Genomic DNA, 20,930 nt, shown 5'->3' with positions numbered 1-20,930 from the left:
AGTCCCGGTTCATTATTTCTATAAATGGTAAAAGGTTCCACATTCCACCAACTCATTCCACTCACATATCATTTCAAACTAATATAAACAAGTGAGCCCATTTTCCACTAACTTTCTTTCACTCACTTTTCTTAATATTTCTTAAAACTCGTGCCGGAAATGAATGAGACTCTTATTCGTGGGCGGATGAAGTAGATTATAGTAGAGTAGAGTATTATTACTCCGAAAGAATCACACCATGCCTTATTAAAAACTTGACCCTCTCTTACTTACCAATGAGGCAATGAATACTCCTTCCTTATACATCTTGTGAGACAAATCGCCCAAATCATTGACAACCACAAATTAAACCCCAATTCATATTCCCACAACATATACCCCCAAAATAATCACCAATCACCAAAAAAACAAAAAAATACTAAAAAAAATGGAAAATTCATCATCCACCATAGCTTCTCTCCTCCTCAGAAAACTCCTAACTTCAATCTTCCTCCACTCCGACGACCACCACCACAAGCTCCTCCACCTCCTCCGCCGCTTCCTCGCCTCCTCCCTCCTCTTCCTCCTCGCCCTCTTCTCCTCCAAATCCACCCCTCCCGCCGACGATCCTTCCTCCTCCTCGGGCCTCTCCAGGGCTCTCTCGCAGCTCCTGCAGCTCATGAGCGATATCCCGGTGAGCTCGAGAAAGTACGAGCTCATCCGGTCGCTCGCGGAGAAGATCATCGACGACAACTCGGCCGAGCTGGCGGAGGTCAACTCCGCCGTGCTGTCGGCCGCGTTCGAGAGGTCGGTGGCGCGGCTGGAGGCGGCCATGGCGGCGGGAGGGGAGGCGGCGGCGGCGGAGAGTGGGGGGAGGAGGTGGATGGTGGTGAGGCGGTGTGTGAGGGCGGGGTGGAGGCTGGCGAAGAAGGGGAGGGGGAGGGGAGGGGGGTGGTCGGCGGAGAAGGTGGCGGCGGAGGTGCTGTGGCTGGCGGAGAAGATGGCGGCGTCGGGGTGCGCGGAGGAGGCCGTGTGGAGGTGGGCGTCCGCCGGGAAGGTGGCGTGGCTGGCCCTGTCGACCGAGCCGCGCCTCCAGGGCTCATTGGTCAAGGTCTCAGGTAATTGAGTTTGATGGATTGAATATTGCATATTGACTTATACGATAAAAATCAAAACTTATCCTTCCACGTAATTTATCAAATACTCCCTCCGTCCCACATTTGTAGTAACATTTAGTTATGACACGAGTTTTAAGGAATTGGTGGAAATAAAGTGAGAGGTGAAGTGTGTAATAAATGAAGTGAGTTGGTGGAGTGAGATGATGGAGTGTGTAATAAATGAAGTGAGATGGTGGAGTGAGATGATGGAGTGTGTAATAAATGAATGAGATGGTGGAGTGAGATGATGGAGTGTGTAACAAATGAAGTGAGATGATGGAGTGTGTAATAAATTATGTGAGTTTGTGGGTCCCTTTTTGACTTTTTGGGTTTTTATTTTTATTTTGATTTATTTTAATGTAGATAATGGTATTTGAGTGTAATTTTAGTGAATAATGGGGTAAAATTTTATGTGCAAATATTATAAATTCTAAATGTTAATCCAAATGTGGGACAGACATTTATGGCAAAATGTTACCACAAATCTGGAACGGAGGGAGTATGAAAATATTTCACATTACATAATTTAACCATGTTCTCACATTCTAAACCTCTACTCTGAGTGCTCTCTATTTCGCTGAATTTATACTTCACCCATTCATTAGTACTCCCTCCATTCCATAGTAGTGGAGATAATTTTTTTCGGCAATGGAGATTAAGAAAAATTGTGTTAGGTGAGTTAAGTAAAGAAAGAGTAAAGTAGAAAATAAAAAAGGTAGATAGATAGAGAGAATAAAGTATGAGAGAGTAAAGTATGTGTGGAAAAATGTGTTGACTTTTAAAAAAAGGGAAACGACTCTATTACTCCCTCCGTCCCAGAGAAGTTGGCATACTTTGAAAATGGCACGGGATTTTAGAAGGTTTTGTTTTGTGTGTTAAATGGAGAGAGAAAATATAATTTTTATATTCATGTGAGAGAGAACTTTTTCCAAAAAGGGAAATGTGACATCTTTTGTGGGACAAACTAAAAAGGAAAGTGTGCCAACTTCTCTGGGACGGAGGGAGTACTATGGAACGTACCAAAATGGCAAAATGACTCTAATACTATGGAATGAAGGGAGTAGTATTTCTATTACATTGATTTAGACACGACTATAAAAAATAAAAAATATCCCTATATATAAAAATTAATAAAATGTAGATCTAAAATGTAAATAAATGAGTTAGTGGAATATGAAATTCTAGACTAGTAGTAGTAGATACTCACTCCATCCATGAAAATGTCACTTATTTCTATTTTCTTCGTCCCAAAAGAATCTCACATTTCACTTTTATCATTTTCTGTAGTAGATCTCACATTCCACTAACTCATTCTCACTCCATGTTATTATAAAACTAATATATAAAAGTAGGATCCACGTGCCACTAACTTTTTCAACCAACTTTCTATTTTTCTTAAACCCATGCCGGGTCAAATGATGAAAAATAATTAGGGACAAATGGAGCAAATGTGATATTCCTATCACTTAAAAATATGAACTATTGAAGGCACGAGTTAAAGTAGGAGAAATAGAAGAAAAAAAATTAATTGAAGTATTATTAGTGGAAAATGTGTCCCACCTCATAGATAGAAAAATATTTCCTAAAATCATAAATAGTGCATAATTTCAAAGGAAAAACTTAAATGGAAACAATTTTAAAGGACGGAGAAAGTATTTCCCATTAGTGTTTAGTCATATTTCTTTAGGAGCGTCTTATTACAATTTAGTTATTTTTCTTTTTGATACTAAAATTTAATATACTTTCTTTTAATCCATACATTATTGTTTCACAGGACCTAAGTCTATGGGTTTGTATTCTTTTATACTATTAAGTATTAATTAACACTTTCCTCAATTTTTAATTGATTATATATCCAATATTTTAATAAAGTCTATATATCTCCCATCTACTTTCCTTTCATTTGCTGTCCATTAGTAGAGAAATTTGTCTTCCCTACTCTCTAGGACATCAATTTTACACATTAATGTCTTTACTTTCTAGGCACCTTTTAATTTAAATAGTTTTGACATTTGAATTTTCAAATAATGTAGCCTTTAAATCTAATATGCAATCAAAACTCTAATCTCCCATCTCTTTTGTTGCAGCATTCTTGATCAGACAAGCAAAAGAATTGAGCAAGGGAGAAGATGAACAAAAAATTAGAGCAACGAAGATGAAGATGCTCATGTCGTGGCTTCCCCTGTTGTGCAGCGCCAACAATGGCACGGATGCACCCGTGCTGAGCATGGTGGAGAGGGCGGAGGTCGAGAGAATATTGGAAGAGGTGATATGGACGTTGTCGGAGGAGGAGCAGGAGATGGTGTTGTCCCTTTGGTTGCACCACTTCACCTACTGCCCCTCCTCCGACTGGCCCAATCTACGCTCTTGCTACACCCGATGGTGTAACGCCTCCCGAGCTTCCCTCCTTAAGCATCATACGTTACATACATAATATTAAGGGAGTTTCTGATGAATTTGGGGTCAAAGATTAAAAAAGAAATTTTTAAGAGAGATATGCTTCGAATGACCTTCAGTCAGTCAGACTCTTTCACTTGTTACACTCTGATGTAAATATATATTATTGACACACTTATAAATAGATGAAGAAATTTATATGGTTGATTCTTTCTTTACACTTTATTTTCAGTTAGTTATTATACCATCGCAATTTATACATCCAAAAATTAACTTACATGAATGCTACTACCTCTGTCCCTGAAAATTTGATACAGTTTACTATTTCGGTCCGTTCCTGAAAATTTGATACACTTCACTTTTACCATTTTTGGTAGTGGACCCTATATTCCACTAACTCATTCCTACTCACATTTTATTATAAAACTAATACTTTAAAAGTAGGACCCACATCACACCAACTTTTTCAACTCATTTTCCATTACATTTCTTAAAACCCGTGTCGGATCAAAGTGTAGCAAATTTTGGGGGACGGAGGTAGTAATTACTAAGAAGAAAGGAAATTCAATGTGACATTTTACTTTAACCATTATCACAGACTGAACTCAGTGTTTGTGTTAAACTCTTTAGTAGATGACAACAATGGATCCTGAAAATCAATTTAAAAAAACCACATGAGAATTGTGGAAAACAATCCAAGATTTTCACTAATGATACTAGCAAGTACCTGCAAGATTCTCTGGTGGAATTTCCGGCATATTCCGGCAAAGATGCCTCCCGATTTACCGGCTTGCTTGATGCTTTCATGAATAGCATCCATGGTACCCTTGTAACTTATCTTCTCTTTTCTTTCTTGTGATTCTTTGATTGCCTTTATGAATGTGATGGTCATGGCACCGGTCATTTCCCTCTCTGATGATAAAAGCTGCCACAATAATTGATAGTTTATTCCCTATGAAAAAATCGGGATTTACTGACGAATTATTACACAAATATTATAAAACTAATATATATGTATATGCATTCCACCTACTTTTTCCAATAACTTTAATTTATATTTATTGAAACTCGTACAGAATCAAAGTACAGAATCAAAGCAAGACTTTAAACCGTGGAAATAAAGAATATTGCAATAGATGGAAAAGCACTAACTGTTGTATCTGCAGCGAGTTGATAATCTTCACAAGCACTGAAACAAATGGCCTTTCCTCCTTTTGTTCCTTTATAAGCTCCAGAAGGTGGTGAAGGGGTGTATGAGGCAGAGGCTGCGGTAGAGGTCCTTTGCTTCGGGTTTTATCTTGGAGATGTCGAGGCGGAATTCTTGGGTGGTAGAGCGTGCGGCGTCGCCATTGGGGGAGAGGGAGAGGAGGGTTTGGCAGCCGAGGCAGCGGATGCGCTGGGTGGAGGGAGGGAGGGAGGATGCTTGCTTGCATCTTTCGCAGACTATGAAGGTTTCCATGGATGGTGGTTTTGGGGATTTTTGATTGAGGTATGTATATGTAGATATGAGTTGGTGATGTTTGATTGATGTTTGTGGGAATCGAATTCTTTTTTTTTTTTTTTTTTTTTTTTTTTTGTGTTTGAGAAATTGTGGTTCTTGTAGATGAATACTTATATTCTAATGGAAGGGAGGAATGGAACGACGATAAAGTGTAACCTGGCTAAACCTTTGATTGATGGTAGGTGATCGCATCCAATATCTCAAAAAAAATCTAATTGTGTCGAACTTTCTGTTTGTGGGATAGAATACGATCAAGATCAGATCTTATTCCATTGTACTTGATCTAGAAAACGGAATTTGTTAGGTCGGATGCAATGGAGAAGGTTGTTGATATGATATTGGATGGTAGATGCGATTTGGTAGTTGTCGCTGACAATGGATGACGAATGAAGAACGGAAGTAAGCCAAAATCCTAAAAGAAGGGAAAAAGTTGTTGCACCGTGCATGCGACAACTTTGAAAGTCGAATTATGTGGAGTCTCCCTGCCTCATGGCCGACACTAAGTTTAGTCGACCATCTAACCCCACCTGAATCTGTCATGTGTATATACATGATGTGTAAATGAAGATACTTGATAAACTACAATAAATACTTTATTTATCGAGTAGAGAGATGTATTCGCCATGATACAGGGGTAGAAAGCATGATCGCCCCCTGTCAATTCGACATTGAATATGTGTTTATGTTGTTGTTCGTATTTAAGATTTTTTCATCTTTACTCCTTTTGGCCGCAATGCAATATCTTATTTCACCCTGACTAATTTATTAAAGTGAACCTTGCATTTCAATTTTCATCAACTCATTTCATCCCGTTAACTTTTTCTATTTACTGTTTTTCTTTTTTCCCTAAATTATTTTCTCTTTTTCCTTATCACTATCTCCCCCTTCCTACCTTCTCTCTACTCTCTTTCACTATTTTCTAATCTTTTACGATTATACTTTCCCTTTATTTCTGATTTCTTACTTTCCAACCCATCAAGATCATAAGTATCTTTTGTCAACACTTTTGCAATTATATATGCAATGCCGTTGGTAGTGGCAAAAGAATAAAAGAAAGATAAAAAAAACATAGTAGCATCTTTCTAATTGTTAAAGACAAAGTAGTTGTGACATTTCTCTCGATAATGCCCATTTTAAGAAAATGCCATATTATCTTCAGATTGCCACCAATATTAGAGACTTAAAACACAAGATTCGGATTATCAATTTGTCTATCAGTCACTGGGTTCGTTGTGGATACCCTTGGTAATTACCAAAAAAATTAAGGCTAATTGAGACAAAAATCTTGAAATTAGGTGTGTTTCACAATTTTAAAAATAGCCGAAAGCACGCAAATTTAGATTTTTTCCGCAATTTTGTGAAAATGTATCTAACACTCCATCCATCCTTAAAATATTAAACTACTTTTACCATTTTGGAACATCCCCTAAAATTAGGCTAAGCTTAAATATAGAGAGCTTTTAGAAGATAATAATCATATCCATCATTTATAATGTGGTTCCACTTTCCACTTTTATCAGTCTCATAAAAATATGAATATTTTCATTTTTAGAAAATTGTCTCCAACTCATTATACATATACATCTATTAATTTATAACTTATATCGTTATGGTCTACTATTACAACTTATTAAACAACAATAATAAAGTGGGTTCCACTATCCACTAACACTATTTAAACTACTCCTTTTCTTTTCTCTCTTAATTCACTAATTGTATATTAATTTCTGTGCCATTTTAAAAGCTCATATTTTTATGGGACGGAGAGGTTATATAACGAGACTAATTTTGATAGATTATATGTCTTGAAATAGCAAAATGTGTTATTATTTGGTGGATGGACGAAGTAAAAAAATACTTACTTGTTGGTTAATCTTAAATCATAACTCGCTTATAACTATTCTAAAAGTTATGCTTCAAATAAGTTGAAATTATAACTCGTTGGTTGAACTTAACTTATCTTGAGACCTATGAGGAGCTTAATTTTATGACCTTTTGAAATTATTATTTTAATCATGACAATTCATTTTGTCAAATGCTGATTCTCTTATGCCAAAAAAACTCGATTCATGTGTATTTGACATTTGGCAGAAAAAACAAAAACAACGAACAACTAAAAATCTTTGTGATTCATGTAAGAGTATTACAATCTGACATCTCTAGGGAAGGTGCGATTTATATATGAAAATATGAAATCTTTTGACATAAAAACTACTTAAAATTTTTAAATATACCATGGCAATGTATGTGTCCATACATTAGCTTATATGAATGTTAATTACTATAAATATTATCAAAGAAAATGTGATAAGTATTTTATTTTAAATTGATTATCACAGATTGAACTCTGAGCTAGTGTCGAATTCTTCAGTAGATGACAACAATGGATCCTGAAAATCAATTTAAAAAAACCACATGAAAATTGTTAAAAACAATCCAAGATTTTCATGAATAATAAAAGTAAGTACCTGCAAGATTCTCCGGTGGAATCTCCGGCGTATCCCAGCAAAGATGCCTCCCGATTTACCGGCTTCCTTGATGCTATTATGCATAGAATCCATGATACCCTTGTAACTTATCTTCTCTTTTCTCTCTTGTGATTCTTTGATTGCCTTTATGAATGTGATGGTCATGGCACCAGTCATTTCCCTATCTGATGATAAAAGCTGCCACAATAATTGATAGTTTATTCACTATGAAAAAAATCAGGATTTACCGATGAACTATTACGCTTATATTTTATTATAAAACTAAGGATTGTGTTAAAATGACAACTCCTCTTAAAATGACACCGTGACACCACTTATACAGCAATATTTTAAACGCTACACAGCAATATCCAACACGTTAGACAGCAATCTAGATTGCTGTCTAACGTGATTGCTGTCTAACGTGTTGGATATTGCTGTTCAAGAAAAATTGTTGTTAAAGACCAGTACATTGCTGCCCGTCTTTTTTGGGGTTTTTTTTTGCCACGTGGCAGCTTATTATTCGTCCACGTGTACAAATGATTGGCTAGGAATGATGGTATGATGTTATTTTAAGGGATGGTGGCACCCTAACATGCCCCTAAAACTAATATATAAAATTTGTACCAACATTCCATCTTCTTTTCCCAATAACTTTAATTTATATTTCTTGAAACTCGTATAGAATCAAAGCAAGACTTTTAAACCGTTGAATAAAGAATATTGACATAGATGGAAAAGCACTAACTGTGGTATCTGCAGCTAGTTGATAATCTTCACAAGCACTGAAACAAATGGCCTTTCCTCCTTTTGTTCCTTTATAAGCTCCAGAAGGTGGACTATTATCTTCCCATTCTCCCCTAATTATTAAACATTTACAAAATATAGCCTCAATTTTGATTTAGATTCAAATGTGAATTTTGAAAAAAATTTCAATAGTCAATAATATGATAGTTTCCGAGTATATTGTCAATCCTCGATCGTTATATAACAAGATTCGTTTGACTGATGCTCGAGCTTTGTCGATCATGTCACGACAAAATAAATTTGTCCTTACTAATCAATTAAAGTTGTTGAGTATACTATTCTCTATAAAGTTAAATAATTTCTTAAAAGTCGTGTTGAGTCAAATCGTGCTTTTAAATACCTGGCGTTGCAAACGTGGGGTAAGTCGAGAATAGTTCCACTGTGGCAAGAGTCGATGATGGCGTGAAGCGTGACACCTGGCACGAGCGGCCTAACGATGGTGCGGTTGATGAAGTTATCAACGATCATCCCTTTCTCCTCGAAATCGACGGGGCAGATCGTCTCGTCAAATCCGTCGATCTCATCCCCGGCCACCTCCTCCCGCTGCCTCTTCCCGTGGCCGGAGAAGAAAAACACGAGGGAATCCCCGGGCCGGATCCCCCTCACCAGCCACCGGAGTCCCTCCTCGATGTTCTCCCTCGTCGGAGGAAGAAACCCGCCTTCCTCCATGAGAACGAGGACGGATTCCTGCGGGAAGCGGAAGCTCTCGAGGAGCAGCTTCATCTTCTTCACGTCGAGCGCGGTGCCCTTGAGCTCGTGCTTCTGCTTCTTGTAGCTCACTCCGCAGAGGAGCGCCCGCCTCCCCGGGCGGGGCTCGCTGTGGAGGGAGGCGAAAGGGGTGTTTTGCGGCGGCAGCGGCGGCGTGGTGGTGGAGAAGGGGAGTTTGCGGCGGAGGCTGCTGCAGAGGTCCTTTGCTTCGGTTTTTTTCTTGGAGAGGTCGAGGCGGAGTTCTTGGGTGGTGGAGCGGGCGGCGTCGGCGGTGGTGGAGAGGGAGAGGAGGGTTTGGCAGCCGAGGCAGCGGATGCGCTGGGCGGAGGGAGGGAGGGAGGATGTTTGCTTGCATTTTTTGCAGGTGAGGGCTTCTTCCATGGATGGTGGCTTTGGGGATTTTGTGTTTGAGGGAGGTATGTGTTGATATGGGTTGGTGATGTTTGAGTTTGATTGATGTTTGTGGGAATCGAATTCTTTTATTTTTGTTTGAGAAATTGTGGTTCGTGTAGATGAATACTTATATTATAACGGAATGATGATGGAGCGTAACTTAGCTAAATCTTTGATTGGTGGTAGGTGATCGCATCTGATTTCGAAAAAAAATCTCAAATTGTGTCGAACTTTTCATTTATGGAACAGAACAGGGTCAAGATCAGATCTTATTCCATTGTACTTAATCAAGAAAGTGGAATTTGTTAGGTCGGATGCAATGAAGAAGGTTGTCGCTGATGTTGGATGGTATATGCGGTTTGGCAGTTGTTGCTGGCAATGGATGACGAATGAAGAACGGAAGTAAGCCAAAGTCCTAAAGGGAGGGTACAAAGTTGTTGCACCGTGCATGCGGCAACTCTGAAAGTCGAATTATGTGGAGTCTCCCTTCCTCATGGCCGACGCTGAGTTTAGTCGATCATCTAACCCCACCTGAATCTGTTATTGTGTATATACGTGATGTGCAAATGAAGATACTTGATAAAATACAATAAATACTTTTTTTTTTTCGAGCAGAGAGACGTATTCACCATGATATAGGGGTAGAAAAGCATGTTCGGCCCGTCGGCAACTCTGAAAGTCGAATTATGTGGAGTCTCCCTTCCTCATGGCCGACCCTGAGTTTAGTCGATCATCTAACCCCACCTGAATATGTTATTGTGTATATACGTGATGTGCAAATGAAGATACTTGATAAAATACAATAAATACTTTATTTTTTCGAGCAGAGAGATGTATTCACCATGATATAGGGGTAGAAAAGCATGTTCGGCCCGTCAATTCGACTTCGAATATGTGTTTTTGTTGTTGTTCGTATTTACGATTTTTTCACCTTTATTCCTTTTGGCCGCCATGCAATATCTTAATTTACCCTGACTAATTTATTAAAGTCGCATTTCATCAACTCATTTCATCCCATTAACTTTTTCAATTTACTGTTTTTCTTTTTTCACTTTTATGTTTCCTATATTATATTCTCTTTTTCCTTATCACTATTTCCCCCTTCCTACCTTCACTATTTTCTAATCTTTTACTATATTATACTTTCCCTTCTATTTCTGATTTCTTACTTTCCAACCCATCAAGATTATAAGTATCTTTTGTCAACAATATTGAATAGTAGGACAGAATTTTTTTTGAAAACTTTTTGACTTTTACAGTTATATATGCAATGCCGTTGGTAGTGGCAAAAGAATAAAGATAAAAAAAACATAGCATCTTTCTAATTGTTAAGGCAATGTAGTTGTGACATTTATCTCGATGATGCCCATTATAAGAAAATGCCAGATTATATTTGCTACCAATATTAGAGATTTAAAACACAAGATTCGGATTTTCGATTTGTCTAGCGTTAGATGAAATGCACGTTATTTATTTAAGGCTAATTGCGACAAAAATCTTGAAATTAGGTCAAATTTTGTGTGTTTCGCAATTTTAAAAATAGCCGAAAGCAAGCAAATTTTGTGAAAATGTATCTAATATTCCATCCATCCTTAAAATATTAAACTAGTTTTACCATTTTAGAACATCCCCTAAAATTAGGCAAAGCTTAAATATACAAAGTTTTCAAAAGATAATAATCTTATCTATCATTTATAATGTAGTTCCACTTTTCACTTTTATCCGTCTCATAAAAATATGAATATTTTTAGTTTTAGAAAATTGTATCCAACTCATTACACATATACATCTATTAATTTATACTTATATCATTATGGTCTACTATTGCAACTCATTAAACACTAAGAGCATCTCCAATGGCGGCTAGCGGGCCGGATAGCCGGTCCGCGCGTGCTGGCCGGTCCGCTAGCCGACCATTGGGACCGGAGAGCGCGAAATCGGCTAGCCCACGCCGATTCGCGGCCGCTAGCCAATTCGCTCGCCGATCCGCTGGCCGCCATTGTAGCATCCCGATCGGCTAGCAATCGGCAAGCGCCCCTTTTTTTAATTTTTTTTTATATTTTCGAGGCTCTGTATATACGTGATTTTAACGTCATTTTCATTAGCACCACTTGTTTTAACGAGCTTCTCTCTTTCTTAATTCTGTACAAGAGCAATATTACCGAATGGAGAACAACGACGACTCTCCTCTAGTGACTTGCGGGTCGCAAACTCCCACGGTACCCATGGGAAGTGGATGGAGTCCAATGAGCGGGTACTACAATATGTACCCTTGGCCACAGATGATGCCGGGGATGCCAGGGGTGCATTCGGGGGGTAGTAGTATGTCGGTGTGGCAGGGCGGGCAGGGGATGCAAGGGATGCCGGGGATGCCGGTGATGCAGGGGTGGCAGCCGGGGATGCAGGGGGTGCAGCCGGGGGGGACAATGTCTATCGCATCAGTCTTGACTTTTTGACTGCGTCTTCCCACACATCGACCCCAGTGGAGACTCAATTCACTGGAGATGACTCCCTAGAGGAGTTGTTGGAACAAGTCGATCGATACAACAACACTCCCATTCATACAGGGAGAGTAGGTCGGGGTCGGGGTCGGGGCGCACCGAAGAAGAAGAGGGGCAGGAGCAAAATGGTGGTCGGCGAGTCGTCGCAGCCGGTTGATGACGACAATATACGAAGGAAGTGGACGGATGACGAGAACACCGGGCTGTCCAAGGCTTGGGTGACTGTTTGCGATGATCCTCTCCAGTCGAACAATCAAAGGATCGTTAACTTGTTGGCTAAGATTACAACAGCCTACAAGACACATTGCCTGCATAGGAAGACACACAACGGAGAGGAGTGCCGGAAGCAGTGGGAGCGAATCAGGACTGCGGTCTCCCGATTTGCGGGGTTGTACGCCAACAACCTCCGCATGAAGACCAGCGGCCAAACTGAGGCCGATGTCAGGAGGATGGCGGAGGCGCAGTTCCCCTTGAAGGAGGTTTATAAGGAGTTCACCTTCTGGAACTGCTATGAGGTGCTGATGGATTCTGAGAAGTTCCGGGTGGGTGTCGATGCTGGCTGGTCGAAGAAGCAGCGGTTGAACCTCGCCGGTGACTACACCAGTAGCGGTGGTTTCCACAAGCTCCTCGACGATGCTCAGGAGTTCCCGTCCCCTCCATCGTTTACTCGCCGCACCCGCCCGGTTGGTCAAAGGACGGAGCAACGGGCCCGTTCTAGGGGAGTCGCCCAGGGCCAGGAGGTCCAGTCGACATCCCCCCTACTGGCAAGTCAACAGCCAAGCTCGCCGAACTCGCGCGTTGTCAACAAACGGGGATGAACATGTAAAAAATCGTCAATCAATGTAGGGCGGCAGAAAACCCTGTGGAGAAGGGGTTTCTTTATGAGATCCTTCAGAGTGCAGGCCGATTTGGCCCGCGCACGTAGGGTCATGGGAGACGAGGGGGACTCAGCTGCACCATATTTGGAGTTCCCAGGTAGCGGCGACGGCGACGACGAGGAGTGAGATGTGGTTTCTTGTCCTGATGATGTGGCAGGAGGAATTTTTGGCTAGGCTATGGCTGGCCTAAAGCCATCGGAGATGCTCTAATAATAAAGTGGGTTCTACTATCCACTAACACTATTTAAACTACTCTTTTTCTTCTCTCTCCTACTTTACTAATTGTATATTAATTTCTGTGTCATTTTAAATGCTCATATTTTTATGGGACGGAGAGATTATATAACGAGACTAATTTTGATAGAGTATATGTCTTGAAATAGCAAAATGTGTTATTATTTGGTGCATGGACGAAGTAAAAAAAATACTTACTTGCTGGTAAATATCCTTCCACTTGTTGATTGTTCTGCAATGAATCTACTTTGGTATCTTCATGTATATATTTACGTTGGCAAATCCAAGTGTGGGGTATTTTTACGCATAAGTGTCATGCGTCATTACTAAAAGACGCACAACCATTTTGCGTCACTATAAAATGCATAATGCTTGTGCGTCACTATGTTAACACGCACAATAGTCATACGTTTCAATAATAAAGACGCATATTGGTGATGCGTCACTCCCTGAGTCGGAATAAAACTAATGTCCATCATAAAAATGAAATGCTATTATCAGCTTAGAACAAAAGAAGAATTCTCCTGATAGATATGGGTATTGACTATTGAGAGAGAGAATTAGAGAATAATTGATAGAAACTAGAGATATATATGATGATTATCGTTAGAAATAGTGTTGATGTTGAAAGAGGCAATAGTGTTTGGAAAGCAATAGTGTCTGGAAACTCAAGTGTATGTTTGGAGAGAAGCAACAGGGTCTAGGCCATGCTTAGGGCTGGGGAAAAATACCGAAATACCGAAATACCGGCCTTATCGTATCGAAAAAATACCGAAAATACCGAATTTTCGGTATACCGTGACTTTCGGTACGGTATGATACCTTACCGAAAGATTCCGGTAAGGTAACGGTATGAATTTTCAAATACCGCGGTATACCGCTGCATACCGAAATTCGGTATATACCGTAAATTAAGGTATATACCGTAAACTAAGGTATATACCACAAAAATATAAACACAATTATATATAAAAATATATTTTATATATTTTTAAATTATAAAATCTATCATAAAATATAAATATAATTATGAATACATTATATTTAATTTATTTTTAAAATTATAAAATATAAATAATATTCTAGAAACTTTAATTTTTTATTTTAATTGATGTTGAAAGTCAGGTATACTGTAAAAGTAAGGTATACCGAACTTCGGTACGGTATACCGAAAATGAGATACGGTATTGGTATGGAAATTCGTCATACCGAAAATAAGGTATATCGAAGTTCGGTATACCGAAAACTTTGGTAAGGTAAAGGTATGACTTTTTCGCTTACCGTATTTACGGTAAGGTATACGGTATGGTGGTTTCGGTAAGGTATACCGTACCTACCCACCCCTAGCCATGCTGGGTTGGGTCGGCTTGACCTAGTCGACAAAAACTACTCTAAAAGTTATGCTTCAAATAATCTTAAATCATACTCCCTCCGTCCTAGATAATTTGGGACACTTTAATCCGACACGAGTTTTAAGAAATCTAATGGAAAGTGAGTTGAAAAAGTTGGTGGGATGTGGGTCCTACTTTTAAAGTATTAGTTTTATAATAAAATGTGAGTATGAATGAGTTAGTGGAATATGAGGTCCACTGTCAAAAATGGTAAAAGTGAAGTGGGACAAATTATGTGGGACGACCCGAAATGGAATACTGGGTCGAATTATCTGGGACTGAGGGAGTAACTCGTTCACAACTATTCTAAAAGTTATGCTTCAAATAAGTTGAAATCATAACTCGTTGGTTGAACTTAACTTATCTTCGGACCTGTGAGTGAGCTTCATTTTACGCCCTTAAAAAATTATTAATTAAATCATGACAATTGATTTTGTCAAATGCTGATTCTCTTATGCCAAAAACACTCGATTCATGTATTTGACATTTGGCAAAAAAACAAAAACAAAGAACAACTAAAATCTTTGTGATTCATATAAGAGTATCACAATACGACATCTCTAGGGAAGGTGAGATTTATAAATGAAAATATGAAATCTTTTGACATGAAAACTACTAAAATTTTTTAAATATTCCATGGCAATGTATGTGTCCATACATTAGCTTATATGAATGCTAATTACTATGAATAATATCAAATAAAATGCGATATTTTATTCTAATAATTGATTATCACAGATTGAACTCTGAGCTGATATCAAATTCTTCAGAAGATGACAACAATGGATCCTGAAAATTAATTACAAAAAACCACATGAGAATTGTGGAAAACAATCCAATATTTTCACTAATGATACTAGCAAGTACCTGAAAGAAACTCCGGGGGATTATCCAGCGTATCGCGGGAAAGATGCCCGATATACCGGCTTCCGTGATGTTATTATGCATAGCATCCATGATACCCTCGTAACTTATCTTCTCATTTCTCTCTTGTGATTCTTTTATTGCATTTATGAATGTGCTGGTCATGTTAACAGACATTTTCCTGTCTGATGAGAAACGCTGCAACAATAATTGATAGTTTATTCACTACGAAAAAAATCAGGATTTACCGACGAATTGTCACACTTATATTTTATTATAAAATTAATATAGTATAAAATTTGTACCTACACTCCACCTTTTCTTTTTCCAATAACTTTAATTTATATTTCTTGAAACTCATATAAAATCAAAGTAAGACTTTAAACCGTGACGGATAAATAATATTGAATAGATGGAAAAGCACAAACTGTTCTAGCGAGTTGATCATCTTCACAAGCACTTAAACAAATGGCCTTTCCACCTTTTGTTCCTTTATAAGCTCCAGAAGGTGGACTATTATCTTCCCATTCTCCCCTAATTATTAAACATTTCATGAGCTCTCACAAACAAATCAAATAGTTATACGAAATATAGCCTCAACTTTGACTTAGATTCAAATGTGAATTTTGAAAAAAAATGCAATAGTCAATAAAATGATAGTTTCCGAGTATACTGTCAATTCTCAGTCGTTATATAACAAGATTCGTTTGACTGATAAAATGCAATAGTCAATAAAATGATAGTTACCGAGTATACTGTCAATTCTCAGTCGTTATATAACAAGATTCGTTTGACCGATGCTCGAGCTTTATGATCATGTCACGACAAAATAAATTTGTCCTTACTAATCAATTAAAATTGTTGAGCATTCTCTATAAAGTTAAATAATTTCTTAAAAGCCGTGTCGTGTTTTTAAATACCTGGCGTTGTAAACGTGGGGTAAGTCGAGAATAGTTCCACTGTGGCAAGACTCGATGATGGCGTGAAGCGTGACACCTGGCACGAGCGGCCTAACGATGGTGCGGTTGATGAAGTTATCGAAGATCATCCCCTTTTTCTTGAAATCGACGGGCAAGATCGTCTCGTCCAATTCGTCGATCTCATCCCCGTCGACCTTCTCCGCCCAGTAACTCCCGTGGCCGCAGAAGTAAAACACGAGGGAGTCCCCGGGCCGGATCCCCCTCACCAGCCACCGGAGTCCGGCCTCGATGTTCTTCCTCGTCGGAGGAGGATGCCCGTCCTCCTCCCCGAGGACGAGCACGGATTCCTGCGGGAAGCGGAAGTTCTCGAGGAGCAGCGCGCTCATCTTCCGCACGTTGAGCGCGCTGGCCCTGAGCTCGCTCTCCTGATTCTTGTAGCTCACTCCGCAGACGAGCGCCCGCCTCCCTGGCGGGGGCTCGCTGTGGAGGGAGGCGAAAGGGGTGTTTTGCGGCGGCGGCGGCGGCGTGGTGGAGAAGGAGAATCTGCGGCGGAGGCTGCGGATAAACGCCATAGATACTGAATGAGACAAACGCCTTAATTAACTCTGATCAATTCCTCGCGGGAACCCTTGCCCGACGATCAACAACGATAAGAACTAGGGTTAGGGTTTGAGTTGTGAAAGAGAGAAAAGATTGCGTAAATAAAATATTTTATTCCGTAAAGAGTGAAATGAAATACATAATCCAAAATAATTAAAATAACAATGATAAATCCCAAAAAGACTAATTCAGCAAAATAAAAATAACGTAACTAAAATAAATAAAAAGGTCTCTGCCTTAGTGACAGGCCCTTGGCTATGGTTCCCTGCTGCTTCTATCCCGCGTGTCGACCGCACTCTCTTCCACCAGCTGCTCCGGGCTGATGGTTGACTCCTAACACTTTGCTTCGGTTTTTTTTCTCAGAGATGTCGAGGCGGAGGCGGTGGTGGAGGGAGGGAGGGAGGATGTTTGCTTGCATCTTTTGCAGGTGAGGGCTTCTTCCATGGATGGTGGTTTTGGGGATTTTGTGTTTGAGGGATGTATGTATAGATGTGGGTTGGTAATGTTTGATTTATGTTTGTGGGAATCGAATTCTTTTTTTTTTTGTTAGAGGAATTGTGGTTCTTGTAGATGAATACTGATATTCAAATGGAATGACGATGGTGTGTAACTTAGTTAAATCTTTGATTGGTGGTAGGTGATCGCATCTGATTTCGAAAAAAATTCCCAATTGTGTCGAACTTTTCATTTATGGAATAGAATAGGATCAAGATCAGATCTTATTCCCTTGTACTTAATCTAGAAAGTGGAATTTGTTAGGTCGGATGCAATGAAGAAGGTTGTCGCTGATGTTGGATGGTAGATGCGGTTTGGCAGTTGTTGCTGGCAATGGATGACGAATGAAGAACGGAAGTAAGCCAAAGTCCTAAAGGGAGTGGAGAGAGTTGTTGCACCGTGCATGTGGTAACTCTAAAGGGAGTCTCCCTGCCTCATGGCCGGCACTGAGTTTAGTCGATCATCTAACCCATCTGAATTTGTCATTGTGTATATATACGTGAGGTGCAAATGAAGATCCTTGATAAGCTACAATAGATACCATACTTATCGAGCAGAGAGATGTATTCACTATGATATAGGGGTAGAAATCATGATCGTCCCGTTAATTCGACATCGAATATGTGTTTTTGTTCTTGTTCGTATTTAAGATATTTTCACCTTTACTCCTTTTGTCCGCCATGAAATATCTTATTTTTTTCTGACCAATTTATTATAAGTGAACATAGCATTTCATCAACTCATTTTATTCATATTTTATTGTAGTCAAAATCCCAATAACTTTTTCCATTTACTGTTTTTCTTTTTTCACTTTTATGTTTCCTAAATTATTTTCTTCTGTTCCTTATCACTATTTTCCCCTTCCTACCTTCTCTCCATTCTCATTCTCTAATTTTTATTCTTTTACTATTATACTTTCCCTTCTATTTCTGATTTCTTACTTTCCAACCCATCATTATTATTATAAGTATTTTAAATTTTGTCAACACTATTGAATAGGTAGGACAGAATTATCTTTTTAAAAGTTTTTGACTTTTGCATTAGCATTGCCGTTGGTACGTAGTGGCAAATGAATAAAAGAAAGATGAAAAATAACATCTTTTTAATTGTTAAGAATTAAGAGACATTTGTATCGATAATGCCCATTATAAGAAAATGCCAGATTATCTTCAGATTGCTACCCATTTATTAGAGATTTAAAACACATGATTCGGAATTTCGATTTGTCTATCGTTAGATGAAATGCACGTTATTTAATTTAAGGCTAATCGCGACAAAAATCTTGAAATTAGGGCATCCGCAATGGTGCGGACGACGATGGGTTAACCATCGTCCGAGCCCGATAGATCGTCTGCGGACGATGCGCGGAGGATACCCATCGTCCGTCGCATCGTCCGCCACTGTGGACGACGCGGACGATGGGCACGCGTTTCAATTTTTTTTTGAATTTTTTAAAAAATTTTCTTATTTAAACTCTACTATTCACTACCATTTCACACACTCCAATTTCACATCTCTTCAATTTCTCTTCAATTATTCTCTCTCATCGAATCAAAAATGAATCCCGACGACTACGAATTGAGTACATCGGATGGCTGCAGACGGGCCTTAACTCGAGCCTTGTTCGATGCCGTTAATGAAGCCAAGGCGGAATGCTTGGCACAAATGCAGCGGGAGCAGGCGCCGGCGCCGGCGGAGGCGCGGGTCCCTCGCCCGATACGACGCCAGACATTTGTCCCCCGCGAGCACGACGTAGCGCACGAACGTCTGTTCGCAGATTAATTTGCCGAGAATCCAAGGTGGGGCCCGAATATTTTTCACCGCCGTTTTAGAATTAGCCGAGATCTTTTTCTCCGCATTGTGCACACGTTGGAGGCCCGTGATGAGTACTTTCAGTATCGGGAAGACGGGATCGGCAGACCCAGACTTACGCCGTTGCAGAAGTGCACGGTTGCGATCCGCCAGTTGGCCTATGACACAACAGCGGATATGTTCGACGAGTACCTTCACGTCGGGGATATAACTGGCCGCGAATGTCTGAAGAATTTTTATAAGTTAGTTGTGGAGGCTTTTGGCGACACATATTTGCGACGCCCGACTGCTGATGATTGCCAGAGCCTGATGCGGATGCACGAGACGGTGCATGGCTTCCCTGGGATGCTAGGGAGCATCGACTGTATGCACTGGCAGTGGAAGAACTGCCCGACGGCTTGGAGAGGCCAATTTACTAGCGGCTACAAGGGCAGCCACCCGACGATGATCCTAGAAGCCGTCGCTGACCACCGCCTCTGGATCTGGCATGCCTACTTTGGTGTAGCCGGGTCGAACAACGACATCAACGTCCTCAACTCGTCCACCCTATTCGCCGATCAGTGCAGGGGTCGCGGTCCGGCCATTCAGTTCACTGCCAACGGCCGCACACATCATATGGGGTACTACTTGGCCAATGGCATATACCCTAGGTGGCCTGTTTTTTTGAAGACGATCAGCTGCCCAATTGGTGAGAGGAGAGTCTTGTTTGCGGCAAAGCAAGAGTCCGCGCGGAAGGATGTGGAGCGGGCTTTTGGGGTGCTCCAATCGCGGTGGACAATCGTGAATGGTCCGGCGTGTTTCTGGTACAAGGAAGTCATCGCCGACGTCATGTATGCGTTCATCATCATGCATAACATGATAGTCGAACAAGAACGTGGCCATGTCACCAATTGGGTGGATGATGAAGCCGGATCTAGCTCCAGCACGGCGACCTCGCCGGTCACTCGATGATTACCGACTGGCTTCGGTGCGGTTCTAGAGCGACATGCCTCAATGCGCAACCAACAAGACCATACTCAGCTCATGACCGACATGATTGAAGAAGTTTGGACCCGCAACCGCCGCCGTTGAGAAATTGTAGTTTTTTTTTTCGTATTGTAAATTTTAATGAAATGAAGTTTTAGTTTTCCAAATTTTGAAGTATTTAAATATTCAAATAATAGAAAAATGCCTAGGGCGTCGCTTAGGGCGTGCTATAGTCCGCCCCACTGCAGGTGGAATAGGAGGGGGATAAAATGCTGACGTGGCGGTGCATAGGGCGTCGCTTAGGGCGTCCCATTGTGGATGCCCTTAGGTCAAATTTTGTGTGTTTCAGAATTTTAAAAATAGCCGAAAGCATGCAAATTTTGTGAAAATGTATCTAATAATCCATCCATCCTTAAAATATTAAACTAGTTTTACCATTTTGGAGCATCCCCTAAAATTAGGCAAAGCTTAAATATAGAAAGTTTTCAGAAGATAATAATCTTATCCATCATTTACAATGTGGTTCCACTTTCCACTTTTGTCCGTCTCATAAAAATATTTTTTATGAATATTTTTATTTTTGAAAATTGTCTCCAACTCATTACACATATACATTTATTAATTTATACTTACATCGTTATGGTCTACTATTACAACTCATTAAACACTAATAATAAAGTGGGTTCCACTATCCACTAGCACTATTTAAATTACTCTTTTTCTTCTCTCTCTTACTTTACTAATTGTATAAAATTTTTTTGTGTCATTTTAAATGCTCATATTTTTATGGGACGGAGAGATTATATAACGAGACTAATTTTGATTGAGTATATGTCTTGAAATAGCAAAATGTGTTATT

The 20,930-nt window shown here is 39.8% G+C and overlaps 4 protein-coding genes and 1 long non-coding RNA gene across 6 annotated transcripts; 3 read left to right on the top strand and 2 right to left on the bottom strand.

Annotated features, from left to right (window-relative positions):
* Positions 1 to 386: 386 nt before the first annotated feature.
* Positions 387 to 3,738, top strand: LOC125218923 (1,8-cineole synthase). Its single transcript, XM_048120728.2, has 2 exons — positions 387 to 1,097; positions 3,224 to 3,738. The coding sequence occupies exons 1-2, from the start codon at positions 428 to 430 to the stop codon at positions 3,568 to 3,570; spliced, it is 1,017 nt and encodes a 338-aa protein (XP_047976685.1). The 5' UTR covers positions 387 to 427; the 3' UTR covers positions 3,571 to 3,738.
* A 339-nt stretch (positions 3,739 to 4,077) lies between these two features.
* LOC125218292 (metacaspase-1-like) lies at positions 4,078 to 9,398 on the bottom strand. 2 transcript variants are annotated; one of them, XM_089057216.1, is made up of 4 exons: positions 8,650 to 9,398; positions 8,251 to 8,362; positions 7,503 to 7,700; positions 4,078 to 4,182 (listed from the first exon to the last, which is right to left on the bottom strand). In XM_089057216.1, the coding sequence occupies exons 1-4, from the start codon at positions 9,396 to 9,398 to the stop codon at positions 4,126 to 4,128; spliced, it is 1,116 nt and encodes a 371-aa protein (XP_088913342.1). In that variant the 3' UTR covers positions 4,078 to 4,125. The 2 variants fall into 2 exon arrangements, with proteins under 2 accessions (XP_088913342.1, XP_047975886.2); XM_048119929.2 differs by lacking the exon at positions 4,078 to 4,182 and adding an exon at positions 7,143 to 7,424.
* Positions 9,399 to 9,458: 60 nt separating this feature from the next.
* LOC148934468 (uncharacterized) lies at positions 9,459 to 10,236 on the top strand. Its single transcript, XR_016128954.1, has 3 exons — positions 9,459 to 9,592; positions 9,720 to 9,917; positions 10,026 to 10,236. It is a non-coding gene; the product is annotated as an uncharacterized LOC148934468 (long non-coding RNA).
* A 1,800-nt stretch (positions 10,237 to 12,036) lies between these two features.
* LOC148934467 (glutathione S-transferase T3-like) lies at positions 12,037 to 12,729 on the top strand. The gene has a single exon (XM_089062309.1). It carries the CDS (start codon positions 12,037 to 12,039, stop codon positions 12,727 to 12,729), a length of 693 nt encoding a protein of 230 aa, XP_088918435.1.
* Positions 12,730 to 14,983: 2,254 nt separating this feature from the next.
* LOC148934466 (metacaspase-1-like) lies at positions 14,984 to 17,339 on the bottom strand. The gene is made up of 4 exons (XM_089067540.1): positions 16,199 to 17,339; positions 15,707 to 15,812; positions 15,282 to 15,476; positions 14,984 to 15,203 (listed from the first exon to the last, which is right to left on the bottom strand). Exons 1-4 carry the CDS (start codon positions 16,768 to 16,770, stop codon positions 15,147 to 15,149), a joined length of 930 nt encoding a protein of 309 aa, XP_088923666.1. The 5' UTR covers positions 16,771 to 17,339; the 3' UTR covers positions 14,984 to 15,146.
* Positions 17,340 to 20,930: the final 3,591 nt, after the last annotated feature.

This window comes from Salvia hispanica, chromosome 1 (genome assembly GCF_029641045.1).
Source record: "Salvia hispanica isolate PSC_SH4W2 chromosome 1, Shi_PSC_v1, whole genome shotgun sequence".
NCBI lineage: Eukaryota > Viridiplantae > Streptophyta > Magnoliopsida > Lamiales > Lamiaceae > Salvia > Salvia hispanica.
The sequence above is the reverse complement of the archived record's forward strand: the minus strand, read 5'-3'. Positions and strand labels throughout refer to the sequence as shown.